At 38.3% G+C, this 27,281-nt stretch overlaps 1 protein-coding gene across 3 annotated transcripts in view; it reads right to left on the bottom strand.

The window, feature by feature from the left end:
• baz2a (bromodomain adjacent to zinc finger domain, 2A) overlaps window positions 1-24,601 on the bottom strand; it is a 40,777-nt gene extending 16,176 nt beyond the window's left edge. The window contains exons 1-16 of one of the 3 annotated variants that reach the window (XM_051096228.1): window positions 24,324-24,601; window positions 20,871-21,000; window positions 19,977-20,795; window positions 14,060-15,625; window positions 11,064-11,285; window positions 10,530-10,916; window positions 10,350-10,410; window positions 8,180-8,288; window positions 7,948-8,055; window positions 7,638-7,857; window positions 7,372-7,433; window positions 7,228-7,293; window positions 4,482-4,868; window positions 1,752-2,006; window positions 1,263-1,477; window positions 1,084-1,158 (exon numbers count right to left, since the gene is read on the bottom strand). In XM_051096228.1, coding sequence (XP_050952185.1) covers window positions 1,084-1,158; window positions 1,263-1,477; window positions 1,752-2,006; window positions 4,482-4,868; window positions 7,228-7,293; window positions 7,372-7,433; window positions 7,638-7,857; window positions 7,948-8,055; window positions 8,180-8,288; window positions 10,350-10,410; window positions 10,530-10,916; window positions 11,064-11,285; window positions 14,060-15,625; window positions 19,977-20,795; window positions 20,871-21,000 — 4,682 coding nt within the window. In that variant the 5' untranslated portion in view covers window positions 24,324-24,601. The remainder of the gene's footprint in view (window positions 1-1,083; window positions 1,159-1,262; window positions 1,478-1,751; window positions 2,007-4,481; window positions 4,869-7,227; window positions 7,294-7,371; window positions 7,434-7,637; window positions 7,858-7,947; window positions 8,056-8,179; window positions 8,289-10,349; window positions 10,411-10,529; window positions 10,917-11,063; window positions 11,286-14,059; window positions 15,626-19,976; window positions 20,796-20,870; window positions 21,001-24,323) is intronic. The other 2 variants (XM_051096229.1, XM_051096230.1) reach the window with 2 other exon arrangements.
• Between the last annotated feature and the right edge of the window lie 2,680 nt (window positions 24,602-27,281).

The following is a 27,281-nucleotide window of genomic DNA, read 5'->3' as shown; positions in this document are numbered from 1 at the left end:
GGTGCTTTTGGCAGTGTGGGCAGGTGCCAAATCCTGCTGGAAAATGAAATCAGCATCTTTAAAAAGCTGGTCAGCAGAAGGAAGCATGAAGTGCTCTAAAATTTCTTGGTAAACGAGTGCAGTGACTTTGGTTTTCAAAAAACACAGTGGACCAACACCAGCAGATGACATTGCACCCCAAATCACCACAGACTGTGGAAACTCAACACTGGACTCAACTATGAGCTTCTCCACCCTTCCTCCAGACTCTAGGACCTTGGTTTCCAAATGAAATACAAAACTTGCTCTCATCTGAAAAGAGGACTTTGGACCACTGGGCAACAGTCCATTTCTTCTTCTCCTTAGCCCAGGTAAGACGCCTCTGACATTGTCTGTGGTTCAGGAGTGGCTTAACAAGAGGAATACGACAACTTGAGCCAAATTCCTTGACACATCTGTGTGTGGTGGCTCTTGATGCCTTGACCCCAGCCACAGTCCATTCTTGAATTGATTTTGCTTGACAAGCCTCTCAAGGCTGTGGTTCTCCCGGTTGGTTGCGCATCTTTTTCTTCCACTCAGCTTTCTGTTAACATGCTTGGATACAGCACTCTGTGAACAGCCAGCTTCTTTGGCAGTGAATGTTTGTGGCTTACCCTCCTTGTGAAGGGTGTCAATGATTGTCTTCTGGACAACTGTCAGATCAGCAGTCTTCCCCATGATTGTGTCGCCTAGTGAACCAAACTGAGAGACCATTTTGAAGGCTCAGGAAACCTTTGCAGGTGTTCTGAGTTGATTAGCTGATTGCCATGTCACCATAGTCTAATTTGTTGAGATAGTGAATTGATGGGTTTTTGTTAAATGTGAGGCAAAATCATCACAATTAAAAGAACCAAAGACTTAAACTTCAGTCTGTGTGCACTGAATTTATTTATAGTTACTTAGTGGGTTGTTAAGTTTAGGTATCTAAGTGATCTAAAATATGACCCTGCAGAACAAAACCAATAAGATAGTTATATGCATGCTAATAAGCAACTAGATAAAAGTGAGAACTGGTCCCTAAACTAAAGCGTTACCAAAAGCCAGGATAAAAAGCAAGGGTCTTACTTGCGTAGTTTGCCTTCTATAATCCACTTGTTTTTCCTGTAGGTTGCCATGTTCTCTAGCGTGTTATCAATCTCCCTGCAGAAACAGAACGGTTGGAAAATGAAAATGATGTTTGCATATGCAGATCTACAGAACTCTTTTAAAATTATGATGATGATATGATTTGCATTCCTGCTGACCTGGTGATTATGTTGCTGGCGTTGAGCTCCTCCACCAGGAAGGCCAGTATGGAGGCTTTGACGTCAGGTTTAAGGGTCTGGAAGCTCTTTGTACGGAGACTGTTACACACCTCCAAATCAAAGCCATGGGCTTCCAGAAAGATCCGCAGCACCTCGGATACAGTGCTGTGGTTCAGCTCCAGATCCACCAGCTTCTCTCCCAGGATCTTCACAGACTGAAACAAGAAAGAGAAACAAACCAACCTTCATTAAACCTACATAATTTCCCACTGTATATTTAATGTTAGAATAGAAAAAAAATACTTCAAAATACTTAAGTTTAATATGTTGTGGATGCTGTTTTTTGTTGGTTTTAAGGCTGATTTCCATTAATGTTTAGTTATTTTAGCTTTAAATAATGTTTTATGCTTTAGATAGCAACGTATGAGTTTTAGACACTGTTATAAATAGAAAACAACTCGATACAGTGATATCAGTCAAAAGGCAAACCTGGTAATATGAGGGCAGTCCAGGATCGTGCAGAGCTGCCTCCACCAGTTTGATGAGCAGATCCAGGAGCTCGCCTTGGCTCTTCTCCATGCCGAGGAGCCCTTCCTGCAGGGTGCTCAGGCTGGGAATGTCCTTGGGCACCTGGAGCCCCAGAATCTTTCCGTAACCATGGAGGAACTCAACCACCCTTAAACAGTTGGAGAAGGCCAAACCCGAAAGCACCAGTCCTGGAATCCGTGTCAATTGTGGGAGGGGCTACAGGGGGGAGATAGATGACAAAATGAGCAATGGGGAAAAAAAACATCCCAGATGAGACAACCAACAACATTAAGTGACACACTCAGAAAAACGTAGTAGGTTAAGTTCTGCAAATGAAATTATCACCAAGTATTTACAGTATGTATTATGGCATGTGTCTACTGATGTGGAGTGAGAGGAGCAGAGTGGAGACTTTCAACTCATTTCTATGGGAGCCGATGTGCACCACCAGCCAAAAGCTTTTGAACAGTAAGATTTTCAATGTTTTTTTCTTTAAAGAAGTCTCTTCTGCTCACCAAGCCTGCATTCATTTGATCTAGGGTGACCATACGTCCTATTTTCTCCAGACATATCCTTTTTTTGAACCTAAAAAAAAAAAAATGCATCCAGCCAGGATTTCTAAATCACCCAAAATGTCCGGGATTAGGCTTTTGCTTTCTACAGTCACCATTCATTGTGTGCGTTTTAGTATTAAAGCCCTACGCGGGACTGTTTTCTTGGTCCCGCTGATTTCCGGGTCTTTACCGCCTGCTAACGCAGTCATTCTAATACTGTATGTGGATTATTTAAAGCTCTTTTGAATGAGCAGCTATTCACTTTCACTTTCAATTTCGCAATGACATGCACTCTGTATAAAGGCACATCTTACAAGATCAGATAAGAGCACATTATCTGCTGAGCGGCTAATCCTTCAGCATGATTTGTCAGTCATCTCTCCTTACTCTTTGTTAGACTCATGATCAGCTATATCTGATTCCTGCAGCCTGTGTTGGATGCAGGGTTGGCACATTTTTTGCATTCATGCATTCTACCTGTGATAAAACTCTGCAAGATGTTAAGTTTTGTGATGGCCACTGGTAGGAAGCCTTTCAGCTGTGTTTATGATCAATCTGCACAAGGGAGACTTTAAAATATACATTTTAGGCACGGAAATGAAACATTTTGAGTTTTGATATGGGACATGGTCACTGTGCTACTTTGGGGGCTTTTTAACCCTCCTCACCCCCACGCATCTGGCCCCCATCATCGTCTTTTTTATTTGAATAAATTTTAAAATGTAATTTATTCCTGTGATCAAAGCTGAATTTTCAGCATCATTACTTCAGGCTTCAGTGTCACATGATCCTTCAGAAATCATTCTAATGTGCTGATTTGCTGTTCAAGAAACATGTATTATTATTATTATTAATATTTAAAACAGTTGAGAACCTTTTGTTAAGGATTCTTTGATTAATAGAAAGATCCAAAGATCAGCATTTTTCTGAAATAAAAAGCTTTTGTAACATTATACCACTCAAAAGCTTGGAGTCAGTATAATTTTTGGGAAAGAAATTATAGCAATTAAAGCTTTTATTTAGCAAGGATGCTTTAAATTGATCGTACGTGATGATAAAGACATTTACAGCGTTTCTATTTCAAATAAATGCTATTCTTATGAACTTTCTATTTATCAAAGAAACCAGAAAAAAATTCTACTCTGCTGTTTTCAACATAATAAATGTTTTTGAGCAGCAAATCAGAATATTAAAATGATTTCTGAACGATCATGTGACTGGAGTAATGATGTTAAAAAAATTAAAGGAATAAATTACATTTTAAAATATATTAAAATAGAAACCAGTTATTTTAAAAAGTAAACATATTTCAAAATTTTACTGTTTTTGCTATACTTTGGATCAAACAAATGCAGGCTTTGTGAGAAGAGACTAAAAACATCAAAAGTTTGATAAACAAAAGTAAAAAAACATAAAAATGGTACTGTATATGATTGAAAACACTGAAATACTGAAAACAATTACAGAAAATATGGTTAGACTTTAATTTTAAGGTGTCCTTGTTACAGTGTAATTATACATTTAAGTACCGAGTCATATTAACTAACTACATGTACTTACTATATGGTAAGGGTTAGTATTAGGGTTTGGGTTACTTGCATGTAATTATGCATAATTAACTGTTATTATAATGGTAAGTACATGTGCCATGTGTAACAAGGACACCTTAAAAAACAGTGTTACCCAAAAATACACTCCTGCTACATACAGTACACACAGCAAAGCAGAAGAGCGCTAGCATATTGAAAAGCTACTATAATAGTCAAGCACCATTAAACATAGTATACTTTGAAAATTCCAGTGTTTTATGTTTGTATTTTTCAGCTGTTCAGCTGTATGCACACACTAAGTATCTTGAGTCAAAACCGAAGTATACTTTAGTCTTTAGTGGCCTTCAGATCCTTCGGGTGTAATCGTGTCACACAACGTCTCTTTTAGTGTGGGAAGACAAATCACATGATTCAGGAAATGTGTCATGTTACATCTGATTAGGTCATTGTGTTAAACAATAGCACTCATTGCTTGGGTTAATAACACTGCTTTGGTGATTCAGTACTTAAATTGGAAAAATAAACCCAACGAATTCACAGAAAGCAGTGTGGCTTCACATGTAAAACCTTTAGCACATCACGCTCACCGTGTGGTCGGGGAGACACATATCCTCTGCAGGCTTCTTCATCTCCTCTAAGATCATCATCTGTCTCTTCCTCTCCTCCATTCGTCTCTGAGCCTGCGCTCTCCGCTCCGCCTGCCTCTTCGCCGCCAACGCAGCCTGCGCTTCGGCCTCCGCTTGAGCCTGGGCTTTGGCCAGAGCCTTGGCTTTGCTGCGGGCCCGGGCCACTTTCTTGATGGGACTGGCCTTTTCCAGGTCCAACGGCTCTGCTGCTGGTGCTACTGCGATCTTCCTCCTGCGGCCAGGCTTCTTGGGCCCCTCTGCGGCTGCGAGAGGGCTTTCAGATGACTGGATCTGAGTTTGAGACTGATTTCCATCATACTGTTCTTGCTCTTTGGCTTTCTCCAGCTGCTTAAATCACAAAAGAAAACAATCACAGCTATTAGACTAAAATTGAGTAGCCAAATAAATGGGAAGACTAGAGTGGGCCTGTAAATAACATTATTACACCTTCAGACCCTTTTGATGACTTTTCCACTTATCTTTTGACCCCATGATCCCCAAGAGAATATTTAAAGACCAAAATATTTGATACCTGTTATAATGACAAAGCTGCTCATTTTAAAACAAAATTTACACAAACTAAGTGTGTAAAATTCTAAAAATAATTAAAATAATTATAATTAAAACAATATAATTTAATACTAAAAATAACTTAATAATTCCCGGTTTTCTTCATGGTTTACACTTTTTATAACCAATGAATTTACATGACTTAGTTCAGCATTACAGTTTTTTTTTTAACTTACAAATAGCCATTTCTACCCAGTAAAATGTTTCTAAGCTTGACAAAATGTTTATACATATGTAAAAATATATTAATAACAAAAACTTATGATGAAATTACTCAATGTATTAAAATTCCAAAGGAAAAAAAAAAAAAAAAAAAAAAAAAAGACAGTTTCTAAAATTCCAGGTTATCAAAAGTCTTTAGAACTTTAGGTTCTTAAATAAAATCTTTATGTTCTAAAATAAAAATTACAGTTGTTAGGGGAACAAACTAAAATGAGAAATATGATTTCGGCTTGCATTTTTTTAACCTTGTGTTATAAAAAAAAATACAGGTGCAACAGCAATTCCCAGGGTTCAAGTATTTTAAGACCTTTGAGCAATTATAGACATTTTACACAAAAAAGAAATCACTAGAAATATTATTTCATTATATATTTGAACTCGACTGAGTCTTCTTATGGATCTGAACTAATTGCGTGTAAATAGTATGTACTTAATTTAATTAAGCTCACTGGACAAGCTATTATTTTAAGTATTTAGCAACAACATGTGGCACGTTGAAGGCAATTTTATTCATAGTTGTAATATATACCATAAGAGTGGAGCAATTTTTTGAGTGCAGCCTTAGATCCATTTTGTCTTTTTCATGTCTCCTCTCCACTAAGTGGCGCAGCTCTGAAACTGTGCAGGAAACCTCAGGACATGGTTGTCATAAACTTCGAGTTTGGTTTTAGTATGATGATAAAGTGTTGAGGAGATGTAGCCTTTTGTCCACTTTGACAAGCTCTTCGTCGAATTGGGTCTATCAGAAAGCTTTTAATAACTTTTTGTTAGGACCATCTGAAGATGGTCTGTACCAGTGGCTGATTTTGTTCAAATTTCTCAAACAGGCCCATCGAGCGTTTCGATCAGCCTTCATTAACCACATTTAACAGGTACTCAAAGCTGATTGGCTGATGGCGGCCACTTTTTTCGAGTTGCGCCATTGTTCTCATAGATAATGGTAGCACCTTGGACAAAGACACTGCATGCCAAATTTAAAGTTAGTCTAACTAACGTGTGCACCGTTACAGCAATATTTATCCTGTTATAGCACCACCAAGGGGTCAAACTCCCTAATTTGTTAATTTGACCAAAGATTGAGGTCATTCATGTATTCCAGGCCTCACGCTTGAACCTCTAATGAAAAAAGGCCCTGTAGTGGGTGCCCTCTGGTTTTAGATGCAAGCATAACTATAAAAAAAATTGAAACACTATTTAAAGTTATTATCAAAAAAAAAAAAAAAAAGTGTCCTTTGAAAAACTTCAACAGGTGCCATATAGATTTTACTATCATTCAAAATTTTCCTACCATCAAAACTGTTTTGAAATACATGATTTTCCTGATATTTCCAGGTTTTTGTAACCATAAACCCTGTCATTAAAAGAGAAGTCCACTTTCAGAACAAAAATGTGAACTGCTTTCCGGTTCATGACAGTTAGTGTACGTCTAAAAACTCCCATCTCATTTTCTCCTCCAACCTCAAAATCATCCTACATCACTGTTTTACCTTTTCTTTGTAAAGGGCATTTGATCTTTGCACGTTCACTTTGTAAACACAGAGTCTGTACTTCTGCAGCGATGTAGGATGATTTTAAAGTTGAAGAAGAAAATTAGATTTTTGACATACCCTAACCGTACTGATTCGGAACACAGAGTTCACACAGAGCTAGACAAGATGAGCATTTGAGGTTAAAAATTAAATAAATTGTCATTTTTTTTAAAAAATAAAGTCAGAATACACAGAGTTCAGGGAGAGAGTCCATTATATGGAGAAAAATCCTGAAATATTTTCCTCAAAAAAAAAAAATTCTTTGCGACTAAAGAAAGAAAGACATAAACATCCTGGATGACAAGGGGTGAGTAAATTGTCTGAAAAATTTTGTTCTGGAAGTGAACTACTCTGAGTTATGTAGATATTTGAGTAAAGTTTCTTACTTTGGCTTTCCGTTTCTCCTGTCGGATCTTTTTAATCTTTGCATCCTCCTTTCTTTTCAGTCTCGCCTGCATGACAAAAATCAGATGATCAGTTGGTTCCCAAACAGACTCGTGGTAGTAAATAATAATATAATGTCAGCTCACCTTTCTCTTCATTTTCTTCTTGATCTTGACCAATTTTTCTTTTTCTTCCTCTGTGAGTTCCTCTGTAAAACAATGAACATCTGAGTTAAGATGCTCATTATATTTCACAAAAAAAGCTACAAGTACATTTTCATTAATCAGACAATTCACCCATAGCATTCTGAGGTTGTGTTGCTCCAGAAATCAATGATGATAGTTTGCATCTTGCTCTACACCTCACCTGACAGGTTCGCCGGTTAAGGAATGATCTAAATATTCACACTCACCCTTTGCCTCCAGTCTCTTCAGCAGCCTTGCGTCCACTTTGCTGAGCAGATCCTCCATCTTAGGCTTGGGAGGGCCTGGCCGTCTACCTTGGGCTCCTCTGGCTCGGCGGCCACGGGAACGAGGCTCTTTGTCTGGATTTGGTGGACGACCACGTCTGCCTGTTATAGCCATGATCATGGAGGGCACTTCCTCATTGGCAAGGAGGAACCATTTCATACCCTGTAACAAATTAAAGAGTGATGGCACGTCCTGCAACAATCCACAAACCACATGTTTGCCTGCGGCACCTGTAGACATCTTAACACACACCTCAGGGGTTTCCCGCTCCTCATAGAAATCGCCCACTGGCATCCGTGGACTGAAGCTGAAGTGCTCTCTCGAAACACCCTGGAGGGCATCCTGATGCCTCTTCAGATACTGAAGAATGTAAGAGAGACAAAAGCAACTGGATGAAAACAGAAGCCTTTTTAATCGCACATGCAGATTAGGCTGCAGTGGTATTGTGGGTAATCATTTAGTGTGCAAGTATGACGGATCTCACCTTGATGACCTCAGGGAATTGCTTCATTCTCCGGCCGCAGGGGCTATAGTACCACGTCTCTCCTTTCAGGCGGTCCTCTAGCCTCCGGACTCGAATCTCTCGCCTCCAGCTAGCATTTATGAAACACAGCATGTAAAACAGGACTGCAATAACAATAATAGGATAAGACTGGATAATTCTAACATTTTAGATTAGGAAATACTATTCACTATTGACTAGCTGCTTATTAGCTGCATCCCTTAAAGGTATAGTTCACCCAAAAATGAAAATTACCCCATGATTTATTCACCCTCAAGCCATTCTAGGTGCATGTGACTTTCTGCTTTCAGATGAATATAATCGGATTTATATATATTAAAAAAATGTCCTGGCTCTTCCATGCTTTATAGTGACAGTGAATGGGTGTTGAGATTTTGAAGCCCAACAAAGTGCATCCATCCATCATAGAAAGTGAAAGGCCTTCTGGAGTAAATTGATGATTTTGTGTAAGAAAAATATCCATATTTAAAATTTTATAAACCGTAATTTCTAGATTCCGCTAACTGTTGTGCACATATTCACGAGAGTGGCGTTCCAGCGGACGACGCAAGACGTAGGCGTAGCACAAGCTCCAGTGAGAATATGCTAGTCTCGTGACAACCAAATTTTGTTTACAGCAAAGGAAAACCAGTCTCCTCTTGGCTTTCATCAAAATCCCCCAACATTTTTCTTTACAAATCCTTGTTTTGTACTTCTAATTTGCAAAGTGTCTTGTTTTGTTCTTCTCTCTCCTTTGTGCTTCTGCGTTCGCCACTTCTCACCGGAGTTTACACTACATCATACGTCATCCACTGGAACGTCACTCTCCCATGAACGCAAGTACGACAGTTAGTGAAAGCTAGAGTTTTAAACGGTTTTAAACAAGGATATTTTTCTTACACAAACGCATCATTCACTTCAGAAGGCCTTTATTAACCTCCCAGAGCTATGTGGAGCACTTTTTATAATGGATGGACACGCTTTATTAGACTTCAAAATTTCAACACCCATTCACTGCCATTATAAAACTTGGAAAAGCCATTTTTTAATATAACTCCAATTGTAAATTTTAATCTGTTATCAGGACTAGACAGTGCAAGCTTCATAATACATGTGTGCAAACTCTAAAATATAATTAGATCTAAGATTACTTCTAAAATTATTAAAAGTATTTTATTATATTCAAGCCCTGCACGTTTCAGAGTAAAAATGCAGCACTGTTGCACATTCTACAGACTCTGTTTTTAGAGCAGTTCACAATCAATAAGGCACATTTATGTCCCCGCCCTCGAAAAATAAAAAATAAAATAAAAACACTAGTGAGTACTACTCATGAATTATGATTCGTGGTGTTTATATTAAACGTTTCAAATGGTTGTAAGAGTATATATTTAATCCTCCCTAAAAATAAGAGTCCTGGTGTATTTTGGGCTTGTTTATAATTAACAAACCTGCATTATGCAACATTTGAACGTTTATTTTGGTTATCGCTTTTTTGGTTGCACAAACTGTATCTTGTTTTAAGTTCAATCTTTCAAATGCAAATAATTCCATAATTATTAAATACATACAGTTCGAAGCAGAAATATTTAAAAACCTAGTGTACTCAAAATGATGCATTTAAATAAATATTTTTTTAAATTGGAAAAATGAATGACGACTTTGACCAGTTTTTATTGCACGCTCAATGGTCTGTTCACACCATATGCAAAGCGAAAGTGCACATCATGATACTCGCTCTAGATTACTCACGAGATGTTTTTCACGAATAACAACACACGATCGACCATAGTAGACTTTATTAATAGCAGCATCTCTGTAGCCATGCTAATAAAATACAACTACCACTACAACTGATTTTAATTATTTTCTATGCTCCAGATACCTATATCATAAACTTCAGGCTACAATAATGCTCTCTATTTCCTGATACAACCTTCGCTTATTGGCTTGTGCGAGAATGTCATGCGAATATTCCACTTGACGCAAATATCACACGTTCACGCAAAAGCGTGGGGCATTTCGCATCATTTGCGCCAATAATTAAATTCAAAATTTTAAATTTACTTTTTTCAAATTAGGAGCACATGGGCTGCTTTGGAAAAAAGCATCAAGACCTGGTTATTGATACTTTAGATAACACACTGCTCACCCATGCTGCAAAGGAAATTGGACTTGCTCTTCAGTTGCAATCCGACGCCTTGGGGTATCACCTGTGACACACAAACTACACCTTAATCTATCTGAATCGTAAGTGCCAGAAGTATGCATACAAAAGAGGTTGAACACTAAAGAACAAAGAACAAAGAACAAATTTCAAACATGTAGATACCCGCTGCGGAGCTGTTATCATCATCATCTTCTTCAGTTTTTCCTTCAGGGAACTCTTTGGCTGGTTTGGGAGGCTTTGCCTCATTCACACCTTCTTTTATCTTACGCTTCCAGATCTTCTTGGGCTGGACCATGGGGCTGTCAGTATTGGTCAGGCTTGAGACTTGGACAAAGGTCATTGGATCAATTGGAAGGTGAGGCAGAGCATTTGAAGGAGTTGAGGTATCAGTTGGGACGCCCTCCTGTTCCTTTGCCTCTTTAGAGATTTTCCTTTTCTTCACTGCGGTCTGTGAATTATCCTCTGTTTTCTTTCTCCTCCTAACTTTCTCTTGCTTCGGGCCGTCAGGTGTCAACTTTCGCTTCTTGATCTTGGAATCAGGAGAGCCAACTGAAAACAATTAAGTCAATGAAGACAGCATTAACTTTTGTACATTTGATTTATTAAAAAAATAATGAGTAGCGTTTAAAAAGAAAAAAAAATTAATCTGTAAACGATAAGCTATGCTAGCATGATAGTGATGAGCAGTGCATTTACTTTCATCAGTAGCAACTGTCGTCTTTGGGGTTTTAGGCTTCCGTGGCTTTTTTGTTGGCATGGCGATAAGGGTTTCAGACACATGTGCGGTCGTCCCTTCCACAGAACCGCTTACAACCGCTTGCAGCGCTTTAACCGTCATTACAGACAGCGCAGATCTTCGGTCACCTCCAGACAGGTCTGAAGTATCAGGTCCATTCTCTATGCCAAGAATATGATCACCTATGTGGAATAAAATGTGTTGCGGTTTAAACAACAGACATTAAAAGATGTGTGCAATACGTCTGTCAAGCATTCAGATAACCATTTGAAACTTTAGTGTTCAAGTACACCTGAATAAGTGTTATCACTACTCATTTTGTTAAAAATAGGGATGTATAATATATAGGGACCACACTGGTTACCAGCCAATATCAGTCAGATATATAGATATATAGATATACATATATACATATATACATATATATATATATATATACACATATATATATATATATATACACACACATATATATATATACACACACATATATATATATACACACATATATATATATACACACATATATATATATACACACATATATATATATATATATATATATATATATATATATATATATATATATATATTTTTTTTTTTTTTTTTTTTTTTAATCGAATCTGCCGATATTAGATATGCATTTGGTACATGCATGTTATCTTTACTGTAATCAACTGCTCTCTCTGGGCCTTTTCAGTCACTTCTGACTGAACAATTTTACATTGAAATTTTAAAAATCTTAGATTCATCAGAATGGTGCTAAAGTTAGTAACTTTTATTACAATTGGCAAGTGAATGCACAAAACATTTTAAAGCATAATCTGATAAGGTTAAAGTGGTCATAAAGAAAAAAAAAGGCACCATGCTCAAAAATTACCACCAAAGGAAATTAATGGGAATATACTGAGAAAAAAAAAAATTGACATGTACAATCTATAAATCAGCCATGGTGCAGAAAACATGCTCAGCCAGTCTCTAGTTCAACCTGAAATACTGCATTAATTGAAAAATATTTTTTTAAAGCTAGAAAAAAATGTATTATTTTCAAATGGAAAAAAAATGGACTATTGCATAAATATTAATTGGCACCATAAAACTTCAAAATTCAAAAAGAAAAAAAATATTATTGAACAAAAATATATAACATTAATTTTCCTATAAAAAATAAAATAAAATGGCATGTACAATCTATGAATTAAAGCTGTAATCGGACCTTAAAAGTTAGGCCCGACAAGGCCCGAGCCCGACAAGTATATTTTGATTGGCAGCTTTTTAAAAGCCCGAACCCGTTTACAGCCCGACATCATTCAAATGTGCGCAAGCACACAGCTCTTTTGCCTTTTGTCTTTTGTCAAGAATGAGTAATTTTATACATGTTTTAACAATTTATTAATGACTAACGTAGGCTATAGGCCACTTGGACGTTGGAACAAAGAAATAAAATAAGTCCTCTGTAACATCGTAACATCTTATCACTCTAAATAGGTATACACTTAGCCTATAAATAAGCCAACGTGCCAATAAAAATGCCTTTTTCTTAAATTAAATTAAGATGGGTATTTGGCAATAACAACATTAAGATAAAGGCTCTGCAAGATCTACTTCGCCACTTCTCTCCACAATCTGGCCTCAACGCGACGGTGAATAGCATCTGAAATGTAATAAGAGAATAATGCCAACATTGGCCTATATACTCTGTCTACATTATGCATTTAAGGCTCAATTAATATTTAGTTATATTTGAAAAACCTTTACTCACCAAGATTAGGCTACATATTATGTGGAGGAAAATTACTGAATTCACTGTAGTTTCAGCGCGGTCCTGCGCTCACTGATGGTGCGTCCAGCAGCACTGAACACCCTTTTACTGCTGCTGCGACTGCCCGGGATGCATAGTACTGATCTGGCTAATTTTGTCAAAACGTAATCACCAGGAGCAAGCCTCCGTTTCACCTCCTCAGCATCCATTTTCGCATCTTTGTTGCGCTAATCGAAACACATCACGTGACCGCACATTTACCGCGCAAGCCGGAGCGCAAGCCCGAGCCTTTGTAAAATGATATAACTTCGTCGGGTCCCGTCGGGCTTCATCGGGTTCGGGTGAAGATCTTCAGCTCTACTATGAATTAGCCATGATGCAGAAAATCATGAATAGCTAGTCTCTATTTTAACCACAAATACTGCATTAATTTTATTTTTTTTTTTTTTAAATTAGAAAAAAATTGCATTATTTTTAAAACGGAAAAAATGGAATATAATTATTGCAAAAATATTAACTGGTACTATAAAACTTTCTCAAATCAAAAAGAAAAAAAAAATACTGAACAAAAATATACAACATTGATTTTCCTATAGGAAAAATGACATCTTCAATCTATAAATCAGCCATAATGCAGAAAATGCAAACTCAATTAATTAACTCTGCTTTAATTAATTTAAAAATGTGATTTTTTAAATTCTTATTTTCAAATAGAAAAAAAATGGATCATCTCAAAATACAAAAATAAAAAAATACTATTAAACAAAATATATATAACATTGATTTTCCTATTAAAGAAAAAAACACATGAAGACTTCAGTCACTTTTGACCACGGGTGCCCAAACTCGCCTCTGGAGGGCCAGTGTCCTGCAGAGTTTAGATTCAACTTGCCTCAAAACACCTGCCAGAAAGTTTCTAGTATGCCTAGTAGCAAGAGCTTGATTAGCTGGTTAAGGTGTCTCTAATTGGGGTTGGAGCTAAACTCTGCAGCACACCGGCCCTTCAGGACCAAGGTTGGGCACCCCTGCTTTTGACTGTGAAGGTACCAAGAGGAACCCAAAAATGAAGGGGCTCAGAGGGTTAAAATAAAAACACTACTAATTTAACACTGTTAAATGTAATCTTCAGCAAATAACCATCAATTCATTTAATAATTCATAATTTTTTCATTATTAGTGCATTGAAAATCTCACCTTTGATAGAGTGTGTAGAAGCATTAATAGATGCAGAAAGCAAAGACGAGCTGTTTTGTGAGCTGTCGTTCAAAGAGTCATCCAGTAGAGACGTGTTATCTTTGAGAGACGCCTCCTCGGTGGAACTGGTCGAGGTCATGGAGCTGTTCAAGTTTTCTTCTCCACAGGAAGTGTCCTGCAAGTCCCTGGAGTCATCAATCATGGATCCTTCTGTAAACTTTGATTGGTCTCCAGTCTGGGAAAGACTAAAAGAATTATCAAAAGTGTCCATCATTGAACTCCCATCCTCAGCTCTTGAGCTTTCAAGGTAGGTTGACTCAGCCAAAGACGGATAGTCCAGTGACGTGTCAGTGCCAAAAGTATCATTTAAAGCCTCGCTTTCTACTTTCCTCGGGGCGGCCTGATCTCTGATACTGCTAGTGTCTCTTTCAGGTTCCTTTGGAACAACGAAAGCTGGTTCAAGGTTTCGACCATGAATTTGCACCTGATGCATCTCAGCTTGAGCCTCATTGTTGGACGTGCCCATTATGACTTTACTCTGGGAACCACAGGCCTCATGTTTACCAGGAATTACCGGACTAGAGTGCGATTCCCCAAAGCTGTGCCGTACCAAACCATGAGAAGCCACCTGACCTGGACCGTGAGAAGAAACATCTACATTTGCCACCACATCAATGAGGGAACGAGATACAATTGGAGAAGCAGAAACATTGAGAGGTGCCTGAGAAGAATAGCTAACAACAGGAGGTGGTGTGGATAAAGCCAAAGCCGCAACTTGAGGAGAACCAGCGACCACGGATGGAAGTGCAGAGACTGCTGGTAGAGAGACGTTTTCGGCAACAGATGTTGGAGTCGAGGAAGCAGCAGGATGTTTAGGACTCTGGCCTGTTAGAGGTGATGCCTCTTGGGGTCCTTTAAGTGGTGCCAACGCAGGAGGAGCGGAGACGACAGATGGAGACGCAGCTAAAGATAGAGGTGTCGGAGAAACCTGTGGACTTTTTGACCCCTGGGGCTCCGCCAGAGGCAGCGTTGGAGGATGCATCAAGGTCTTTGAAGAAAACACCACAGGCTGGTTGTGGGAAACAACAGCTCTGGAGCTCTTAGGAGAAGACATTGAAGTTGTACCAGGTGTTCCTTCAGCTGATGAAGGTCCGGAGAATCCAGGTCTTGTGACCGTCTGAAGTGGAGATGGTGGAGATACAGATGCGCTTGCGCCGACCCCAGAACATAAAGCAAATCCTGAAGGCGAAGGAGAATGCGAATCCCGCCCAGAGACCGCTGGGAGGGCCGAGGCTTTCCGAGGTGGACTAGCTAGTGGTGGTGGAGGTCCAGAGACGGGGGAAGAACTAAGCTCCTTTACGACAGCTCCCATCTCCTGATGTTGTTTTGCAGGTTTCTCCAGGTCCAAGGCTGGAAGCTGCGCAGCCTGGTTGTAGTCGGTAGAAGAAACAAGGCTAGGGGGCTTTGCAGGAAAACTCTCAGCTTTGGGCAACCGTTGGGGTGCAGAGCTTCTCTCGACTCCATTGAAGCCTTTATCTGCTTCTTTGAAGGGCTCATTCATAGGAACTGCAGACCACAAAAAAAGAAAAAAAAAAAAAAAAAAAAAAAAAAATTACAACAGCTGTTAGCAGCAAAAATCCACATTAATTTGTATGTGGTTTGAAATGCAACTAAAATTGGATTTTTAGGTCAGAGATGTGGGCTGGAAAGTAGTGCACGATTACTGTTAATGTGCAGGAAACTAGAGTTCAAACTGACTTGGGTTATACACTGCTGTGCACCGAATTCACTTTTACACTATCTTTTCATAAAATGAAATGGAAGGCATTTGTAGTACATAATGAATGAGTGAACAGGCCAAAAATTAACATATGCATCAATGTCATGCACAATATTGTTGATTGTTTTATTGCATTTAAGCAGCGTGCTGTTTTCCACTGTCTAATGAATGAGACTAAATGTGGGTGGAAAAGAGAACTAGGGCAAGATATCACCTGCTTACAGATTATTCGTCAGTTTGAATCACTTCCTAATCCAAAAAGTCAACTAGCATTGGTGAAAACATGCTTGACTGGTCCGAAGTTACTTGAGATATACATGTCAAGTAACTTTGGGCCAGTAAGGCATGTTTTCAGAGAACACTAGCGCTGCTGATATTAATTCATTCAGGAAGTGCATGGCACCACCTAAGTACAGGAAATCAGAACATGCGTGATAAAACACGCTACCATTTTTGCAATCACATTACTTATGACTGCCAGACATCATTGCTTTCACAAAGCTATCTGCACAAGTGAAACAATCTTGTTTTGTACTGGTGCAGACCTCATTAAACAAACTAACTATGCAGCTTGCAGCTTAAAAACTTACATAGGTTTACATTAATTTAAGACAATCTACTATGCAAACATCTTTAATAAGATTTAATTTAAGAGAAATGTAAGAATTGGGCAGGAGTGTTTTAACGTTAACAGGAAAAAAAAAAATTCTTAAAAGGCGCACGTTGTAATTTTTCAAAATTTTAAATGTGAGCACATGATAAATTCACCATTCAAACTGTGCTTTTGTCTTACCTTAAATCACTATGGTAAAAGCTTTGACTAAACTAACATTTTCCAGATTCCAAAACAAACTATAATATATTAAAGTTAAATCCATGCGTTTTATTATAACTTCACAACCCACATCTATTAAACATGAAATGCTAGTTAATAGCAATACTAGGCAAGGCAAGGCAAGGCAAGGCAAGGCAAGTTTATTTACTTGCTAGTAGATAGCGCTGAAAATTTAGATGTTGAACAAATAGTTTACCCAAAAATGTAAATTCTGTCATTAATTATTCACCCTCATGTTGTTCCAAACCTGTAAGACTTTCGTTCATCTTTAGAGCACAAATTAAGATTTTTTTTAAGAAATCTGAGATCTTTGAGCCTGCAAAGCACCTTGAAAAGCAAAACAACTACCACATTCAAGGCCAGGAAAGGTAGTAAAGACATCATTAAAACAGTCCATGTGACATCAGTGGTTCAACTGTAACATTATGAAGTTACGAGAATACTTTTTGTGCATAAATAAAACAAAAATAGCAACTTTATTCAACAATTTCTTCTCCTCCGTGTCAGTCGGACACGCGTTTATGATAGTATCACGATGTATGCATGTGGTGCTGCTGACGCAGGAGCATGCGCCCTGTTTACACTAGTGCATTTTCATTTTAAAAGGTATAACTTTTGCTATGGTTACGCCTGTCGTTTACACTACTCCGACATTTTCGACCCTTCTAAAAGAAAAGAACTTCTAAAAATGCTACAAACCCCGTTTTTAGTTTGAAAACTCCAGGGTTGTGTTTCAAGCGGACCAAAACAGAGACTTTTGAAAACGATGGCGCGGCTGCCCACACATACTCTAATAAATAAATAAAAGGTAATCACTTCATCTTTTGAAAATTATATGCAATTACAATTATTACACAATTAATTTATACACACATATATTTTTGGCACACAAAATGAGATGACAGACAGAGAAACTCTTATTCACTATTTAATTAGCTATATAAAAAACTGAATGATACATCATTCTGCCTAAGTTCTCCTTTTGTAAGTCATACAGATAAGAAACAAAATAAAGGTAAGTGATAATACATTTTGTTTTAGGATAAAATGCCTTATAGGGTTATGATCATCTAAACAGTCCTGAGCTAGATCCATCTTTGATCTCTGCAAACCAAACTATAATTTAATAAAAAGATTGTATCATTAGCTAGCTCCACACTGGAGAGCTGCTTTATAACAGAAAATCAAGTAGTAATTTTAACTGAAAGCGACACTGACTCTAGTTCTTCATGTTTACTGCTGTAAAGCTGCTTGATTTACGGCTATTTATTGCAAAGTACTATATAAATAAATGTAATGTGATGTGACTTTACTTAAGTTCCGCACTGCAGAGCTTGTGCAAACATCCACACCACTGTAATGAGATGTGTTTTTAACTGCTGCTTTCACATTGCAGTTTTTTGTTGCGTTTACGTCATTATTGAGAGGAAAGCGCCTAGCATATATTTGCATATTCATCCAAAAGCCACATAGGTTCGGCTGTGTTTGCTCTGAAGAGCTGTGTGTATCTTCTCTTGAACTGCATCCAGGAGAGCTGAATTACAATCTTGCGCTACATCGCCACACTGGTCAAACCGCATTATTGCAGGCTCTTACATGAGGTCATATGAGATCAAATGAAATACATTTGCTGACAATCTGACAAAATACATTTGCTGACAATCGTTTCAGCCCTATATGACATGCATTTTCGGTTGTGTAGTGTGAACAGAGATTGTTTCTGAAACGCAGTGAAAGTGCCAGTGCAGACGAGGATCGTTTTCGTTTTAAAGCGCCGTTTTAAAGCGAAAACGCACTAGCGTAAACAGGGCCTTAGTTCATCGTTTGTAGGACCCTATGATTTCTGCGATGCGTAATCCCGGAATCCAGTCATAAAAACGGAATTTACAGTTTAGCGCGGAATGTCACGGAATTTTGGATGAATAAATCAAAAGTAGGTCATTACACTTAAATCAAATTGCAATATAGACTAATATTTGTTAATATTAAGCCACAAAATAACTATTTAAATATGAATTCTGCGTGTCTCTGTGTTAATGCATGCCGCAGACGCGCGGTTTTGTTTACTACTCGTTCTGAAGCGTACAACACTTGTGATTTTAACGTCTGCCATTTCACTAAACGATACATGAACAACATCTCCAGAACTGCTCTGAGAGACACTTTGTGAGCAATTTAGCATTTCATTTGAGTAAAACTACCGTCATATCATATACACATACAAATTTAAAGGTATTCACAGCAACCCAACATTACTATTGTTCAGAAGAATGTACGTGATAGTTTTATTACTACTAAATTTATTAAAACCTTATTTTTAAGGAATAATCATATTTCTTCTGTTTTAATCGTAAATCCACTTTATTTGCCAAAAAATAAAATGTTCAATTTTCATTTATTAAAAGCATTAATGCTTTATTATTTATTTTACAACCTAAATATGTAATTTTTGTTAAACCTGTAATAAACCGGTGTTAAATTGTAAAAGTTTCATGATTTTAATTAATTAGACTTGCTTCTTGATAAATAAAACTTAATTTAACCATTAAAAAGGAGTCCAGGAAAATTAAAACAGGAAGAAAAGAAAAAGAAGCAGAAACCAGAAAAATTAAAACAGAAAAAAACGAAATTCTGAAAAAAGAAAATAAATAAAACGGGATTTGGGAAAAAATGAAACAGGTTTCATAGGGCCCTATGTTTGTAAATTCTGGTTCGAGTAAGTTAAGCTGGGCGAAAAAAAAATTGCAACTCATTTTCTCTGGTGAAATCTTGTTTATGAAGACTTATGTACAGCGTGCATCGTCTTTTGCTTGTAAACAAGGCGTGTAGCGCATCTGGGTTCTACGTCAGAAAGCCAACCACATGCATGTGTCGTGATACTATCGTTAATGCACGTCAAAGACTGACACGGAAGAAAGGAAAATCGTTATTATTGTTTTATTTGTGCACAAAAAGTATTCTTATAGCTTCATAACATTATGGTTGAACCACTAATGTCACATGGACTATTTTAACAATGTCCTTACTACCTTTCTGGGCCTTAAATATGGTAGTTGCATTGCTGTTTATTGAAGAAAAATATCGTTACTTGTGTTCTGAAGATGAACGAAGGTCTTACGAGTTTGGAACGACATGAGGGTAAGTAATTAATGACAGAATTTTTATTTTTGGGTGAACTATCTCTTTAAATATTTAGCACTGTAACTTTGGCAGTGCTACAAAACTAAAATGTAAAAAACAACACTTAATACTAACAAACAAAATTCTAAACTACAACAACCCTTTCGTTTGTGGCAACTCACCTTGCATGTCTCTGCTCTTAGGCGACCCACTATCAGGCACAGCAGAAGGGGACCTCATTGGGACCGGCACGTGATGGGGACTGCTTCTGCCTCCTCCACTGCCCACGAGATGGTGCTGAGGGCTTCCTCGTGGAGGCGTAAAGCTCTGTGTGGCAGGTGGTATCATCTGAGCCTGCGGTTGAGACTGATTTTGGGCCTGCGGTTGGGACTGGTGCGACGGATGCTGGTAAAACGGCATTCCATTAGGCATCATACCATAATGCTGCTGCTGCTGCTGTTGTTGTTGCTGGTGTTGAGGTTGGTGGAGGTGTGAATGGTGTTGGAGATGATGCGCCGTTGCAGACTGGTGCTGCAAGGCCGGAGGCTGCTGGTGATGCTGGGACGGCGGGATGCCCTGGTTAGGATATGTCCCATATATGCCGTGAGAGTTATATCCCATGGGCATCGAAGATCCCCCTTGCGGCTGTTGCTGCTGCCCAGCATTTCCCCTTCCCCAGTACTGCGGCCCAGCGCCCGGAGGTTGCCGGGACGGTCCCATACTGCCGTTGACTTGGTACGGTCCGTGGCCCTGGAAGTGGTGCTGAGGCTGCTGTGGTTGTACCCCGCCCTGGGAGCTTGGCTTCTGGTGCAACCCGTGGGGAGGGACAGGCCCCATCGCTGGGTTGTACTGAGACTGGCCCCACAGATACTCATATCCCATGCTGCCCGGGAGGTGATGGTTGCTCATATGAGGATAAGAGGAAGAGGGAGGGTGGGTGCCTGGCTGGCTGCTCCCACCTGCAGTAGTGATGCCATTCACATTCATTTCGCCATTCAGATCTGTGTGACGAACAACAGAGATTAAAGACCTTAAAGGGCACCATGAAATTAAGAAATGCAAAGACAGAGACTTACTTTTCCCTTGCTGGGGGAAGCTCATGGAGGACCCGTTAGTATAGAGAGAATCTCCTGAGGAATGCTTCAGTCCTGAGTTAGCTGACACAGAAGAGTGAGGCCCGTAGTTAAAATGGTTATTTGCTTCCATCTGGCGAGGGAAAAAAAAACAAAACAATTGAAAGATGGTACAAGGCTCTCACGTCACGTTCCCATGCACAGACAACTGTAAAATATAGCAACTGTTGCTTGTTTTACAACATCTGAATATGCATACTAAACAGTACGCAAAATCAGTATTGTTGCATCCCAAATGATGCACTATACACTTTGCACAATACAAATTTTATAAGGTTATTTTGTTGTCCAGCACCAGAGCCTGAAAGCATGAAGTGTCCTTTCCGCACTATGTTATTTTTGTAATTTAAGTGGATCATCCAGGCTTCTGAAGTGCACTTATTATTGAGCTTTTCAGTGCAAACACACTAAACACACTATTTTTACTACAAAATTGCATAGAATAGTGCATAAGTCAAGAATTCGGACACACTTTTCCAAATTCATAGTATTCATAAAACTTCACAGATGGACCACTGAAGTGTCCAATGCACACTTTACTATCCAACAGAGGCCATGGGAGAGGATTGTGAATGGCAGTGATGCAACTGATGTCGTAGGTCACATGACAAAGCCAACATGGTAAAAGCAGTACACCTAGAGTACAGTCATACTACTTAGAACATACTTTTTGTATGTATTTTCACGACACGTCATCAATCGGCCATATTGGCAGCAAAGAAGGTAAACAATGCCACTGAACCGAATGAAAATCGCATATTTTGCTGATCATTGCTACTGAAAACGGTCAATTATTGTCATGTTTTGGGAGGAAAACAGGAAAAACATTTGGAGTTCTATAGACTGACAAAAGTTATAAATCAAGGTGAAGAGCGAAAAAAAACCAACTGGTGGTTGGTCTAACTGAACCAGGATTTCCAGAGCAAGAATCTTGACAACATCCTTGTTTGTTCTTATTTGTGTCAGGTAGGTGAAATATTAGCCTAATATCTTAATTAATATTGCTCGTACGCATCTTTAACACCTATTAACTTTAGTTTGTCAAAATACTGCGCCCTTTCCTGCTTACCAAGTCCTTCCCTATATGATTTACCAGCTTTCACACATATTTTCTGTAGTTTAGACAACAAAAATTAACAGAACACCACATTCAGTACATTAACCCTGCAATCCATGCTGTTGTTTACATCTGAGTATATCCAATATGGCCGCGTATCCGTGTAACGGACCAAACCATGAGATAAGTGCAAACCCTATTAACTATCTGAGTAAGATTAGGGCGGGACAGGATGTGGGATATTTTCAAGAAGCCCATTTTAAAACTTTAATGTCTCGTCACGATAGTACATCATTTTGACATGGATGAAAATGTTTTTTTTTTTATTTCACTTTTGGCAGAAACAGCTTACACTGGTTCAAGTATTCCCTGGGAATCAAACCCATGACCTTGGAGTCACTAAGGCCATGCTATTACTGTTTGAACAACTCAACAGGGTGTATTTTGTTTACCTTGGCGTCTGTCATTCAGCTGTCAAACAGTTAAAAAATCTTTATCAAAAAAAAAAAAAAAAAAAAAAAAAAAAAGTCAGTGGACAACCCATTTTTATGACTAAAAAAATGTGTAAAAATAAAACTTAAACCCGTCTTGAAATGCTCGGAAATAACCTCCCTCATATTTCAACTACAAGCTAATAAACAATAGGCAGATGCTTATCTCTCTTTACTAAAAATCTACAGACTCAAACTCTCATTCAACCTTTGTAAGGAGCGTTCAACGTTTCTGAAGCATAGAAGACAGTGGCTGCGTTTCAAAACCTAGCGTTCTCCCTAACTATACTGCATTTATCAGCATTGTTGGCGCGTACAGAACGTTCTAATTGGATTTTCGGCATCTTCGGGGACATACCGACCGTTCGGAACGCACCAATGACGCCCAAAAATGCTGTGCAGGTAGCCGGCTTACGAGGTTTTGAGACACAGCCAGTGAGCCCTGCTGTGGCGGACATCACAAATATTGCTCTTCACATCTCAACATAAAATGTCGCAGATAAAGCCGATGAGATGCCCGAGCAATCGCGTTAAATAACACACATCTCACACACAGATCTCATGCCGAACCCCAGCCTTAAACTCAACGATTACACCTGAAACATAACAAGTCAGTCCCGTGTATTTTTATAAAAGCTCATTAAAATGCCCTCATGCAGATTTACGCTTTTAGATCAAATCCGGCACTAATTATTTTATGCGTGTCCATCATTAGCCGCACGGCTAACAGTAAACATCCAACTCAAAACTGTAAGATTTCATTCAGAATGGCCGTGCAGCCAAAACAGAGTGACTTAAAAACAACACGCACGAAAAATTAACGATGTCTAATTACGAAAAAACACAAGGCAAATGTGAATAACGAAAAGAGGAGATGTGGGAATCGGTTAGCACGGAGGCTAACCGCTGCACATGACCATGCGCTGCTGCTTCTGGATCTCACATCACACACACGCACGCACAAATATAAATATATATTCACATTTGATAAAACTTCTCCAGAACGAAAACACCACAACTCGAGCTAAACCACCTCACATCTGCTCTAACTCGGTTTCTTCGCTCGCTTTAATATAATTTCACTCTTGTACCTTCATACACCAACCCATAAAAAAAAGAAAAAGAACCGAGATGCGGCTAAACAACACAAACGAAAACAAAAAGACATTGGTTTAAAACTAAATATTAATTGTGAACTAAAACATGTGGCTGCGAATAACCATTATGGGAAAGCGTATTAGTAACGCTCATAATAAAAACCTAGGGTTATAGAGGCATTTATAAAATGATATTTTGATATGAAGTTTGATTAAAGTGCTTGGTTTATATTAGCGGTGATGCCGTGACAAAATGAGGCCTGCGTTCCCGCATCTCAACGACTCATCGCGACCGTTTATGAGCTTTGAGACAATATTCGCCGATTAGCATTAATGTTAATTCAATATTTTGGGGGGTATGAATGAAAATGGGGTTTAAATGCCATTTAAGAGCGTTTAATCATCGACGAAAGTGGTGTGAATGAAAACACCAGGTCTTATTTACATAACCACGGGTTTGTGCGTTATTTAAATAATTAAAGACGCTAAACGTACAGATAAAACGGGCTGATTATATAAATATTACAGGGTTTGTAAGCTGTACGACGTTAGGGTTAGCGTGTTTTTAACCCTCGCTTCTGCAAACGCGACATTAAAAAACAGACGTTCATCATTTCGTCTCTAAAGGTCATCTTTTGTTGATTAATTCACGTTATTTTCCCGATATACGGTAAGAGAAAATGAGGCAGCATCACCCACACAACACACTCTCAAAAGTTTCCCCCGTATAATGATAATAAAACTGCCCAACCTTGATATCTGCCGATCGCACAGGAGACTGAGAATGTGGCCCCCCGGCGAAGGACCAATGTGGATGAAGAGGGTGTAAGCGATGTAAATAATAAACGGGTAAATCGCTAACCTTTGGGTTTCAGATTTGCAAACATGGCTGGTAATGTTTGAGCGCAGCCATGATCACAGAGGAGAGAAAGAGAGCGAGCCGAAAGAGGAAGTGAATGACGGCCGGGCGGCCGAGCGCCTCCGGGTCTTAACGCCGACGGGACGCGCTCCTGCAGGCCACGGTAGACCAGGGCCAAACACCACGGACATCTGACACAAACCAATCTCTCATTGAAAAGAGCTGTACGCAGACCACAATACCCCTGTGAATAAGAAGTGTGCCTGATTGTACACTATACAAGCAGATACTATCACTGAAATAAAATGACACTAAAAAGAGTCCTTTAACTATGTTTTACACTTAAACACACTTTTAAAAAGTGTCCTTACAATGTCAAATTTTAAGTTACTGTTTAAATCTTTTGTGATGTTTTAAAGATAGTTCTTATAAGTGTAAGATTTCATTTTTTATGAAAGTTATAGAGGGTTTGCCTGTATGTGTGGCCATATTGGTGACACTCGGATGTAAACAACACCATTCATTGCGTGGTTAATGTATGACTGAATATGTTTTTCTGTTAATTTATGGCTGTCTAAACCACAGATAAAATGTGTGGAAGCTGCTAAATCATATAAAGGACTTAGTAAGCAGGAAAGGGTGCAAATTTTGTCAAACTAAAGTTAATATCTGGTAAAAAAAAAAAAAATACATACAAGTAGTATTAATTAAGATATTAGGCTAATATTTCACCTACCTGATTGGAAATGATAAGAACAACCACGAATGTTGTCAAGATTCTTGCCTTGGAAATCCTAGTTTAGTTTGGCCAACCACAAATGCCTTTTGTTCCTCAGTTTTTCACTCTTCTCCTTGATTTGTTATAACTTTTGGCAGTCTGTAATACTCCAAATGTTTTTCCCGGTCTGACCGATTAGTACAGCCCAAAACATGACAATAATTGACCTTTTTCAGCAGCAACGATCAGCAAAATATTCAAGTTTCTTCACTGTAGTGTTGTTTGACTGTAATGTTCATGTAATGTTAATGTATTTTAAAAGTCCAGCGAACCTACAGATGAATGGATATTTTAAACACTTAAATTGAAACTTCAACTACAAATGTGTAATTATAAATATATTTTAATAACATTACATAGAAGTTTCAATGGAAATTACATTAAAGTATATTTTAGTTTATTATAAATGCTTGTCAGTAACCATATTTCCACAGGCAACAGAAGTAATTATGAAATTTCATACAAAGATGTGAGAGGCCTACTTAAGTGGGTCAAAAAGCACTTCATGTATAGTTTACATTCATGTAATTTAATTAACATGCAGTTAAGTGTCAGAAAATATTACATTTCCCAAGCCCTTATTGGTAAAAAAAAGCACCTTATTATGATATTCTAATACTCAGTTGCAAATATAAAAGGCTTCCCAAATATTATTTCCGTCTTCAATTGCTATTTTACTCAGCGAGGATATATAAATTGATTAAAAATGACAGTAAAACTTACTTTCCATAAAAATATTAAGCAACACAAATGTTTTCATCATTTATAATCAGTTTCTTGAGCAGCAAATCAAAATATCAGAATGATTTCTGAAGGATCACGTAACACTGAAGAACTGTCACTCAGAAATTGTTTGTGAATTTCAATAATAATATTGGATCTGATTGGCTAATACACAAATGCAAATCTAACAGGCATTGCATTTGACTGTAGGGTGTCACATTTTACATTTTAGGTTTCATTTGGGACATTGGATCATTTTAGCTGGGCACAAGTCCTTGTGTAACACGTGTGCTAGGATTTAGGCACATTTTATATGTGTGGTACTCCTAAAAATCACTTACAGCAACTTTAACAGTGGTAAAGTCCAAAAACCCAAAAGGGAAAAACATGTTTCTAGCTATTTGCTCCATCATGGTGAGTGAAAGAGCAGGGATGGTTGCAATAAGGTGTATTCACCTTATTTTTCAACGTTTCAAAGTAATCCGTTTTCTGTGAATGTGTGAGACTTCCGGTTCATTATCCCCTATAGGGAAATAACGAGAAGAATAACAAAGTGCAGTAAACTGTAAAACTATTTGTACTACAAACCAATGTGTTCGTAATTAAGATAATGCACCGTATAACACACCAGTTTGCAATATCAAGCAAGAAACTGTTTTGTACAACTAAAAATTACTGGAAGCCAATGACACCGGAAGCCAGACACGTTAAATTTACAAATGGCCGCGCCCAGTCTTACGAGAAAAATAAGGTGGATAAAATTACTAACAAATACTCACTATCCATTTCTATGAAATACATACCATTTTGTAATACCTAGATTTGTTGCTGCCTCATAAGAAGGGAAGACGTCATGTGTTTAACGAGCGGAACAGATAAATGTCAGGCTTTAGGACCCAGCGCGATTACGTTCAGTCTGAAGTCACTGGAGAGGAATGGATGCGCAGCCACAATGCGGCTGTAGGAAGTGATGGTTCGCTACTGATAGGTAGAGGCAATGCCATTCATCCAGTAGGCACGTAATATGTAAACGACTGCATTTATCCAGAAATATCCCCCGTCTGAAAAGTTGACCGCATTTGTATTTAATTAACATGGCAGAAAATTATACACAGGCTACACCCTGCTAAGGGTTGGTGTGAAGCGAGAAGTGTCGGCATGTCGTCATAGGCCGTGAGCACGCATTTATGAACCCATCATTATAGCACCTCCTTCTTGACCTCACAGCCTAATGTTGTAGAAAAGTGCGAGTTGTGGATGCTTATTAAGTACTCTGAAAATATGGAGTTCGCAAGTAAAAACAACAATTTTACCCCATGCAATATAACTTGCTCAGATTATCATCCATT

Source organism: Labeo rohita, chromosome 23, assembly GCF_022985175.1.
Source record: "Labeo rohita strain BAU-BD-2019 chromosome 23, IGBB_LRoh.1.0, whole genome shotgun sequence".
In the NCBI taxonomy this organism is placed as follows: Eukaryota; Metazoa; Chordata; class Actinopteri; order Cypriniformes; family Cyprinidae; genus Labeo; species Labeo rohita.
The sequence above is the reverse complement of the archived record's forward strand: the minus strand, read 5'-3'. Positions and strand labels throughout refer to the sequence as shown.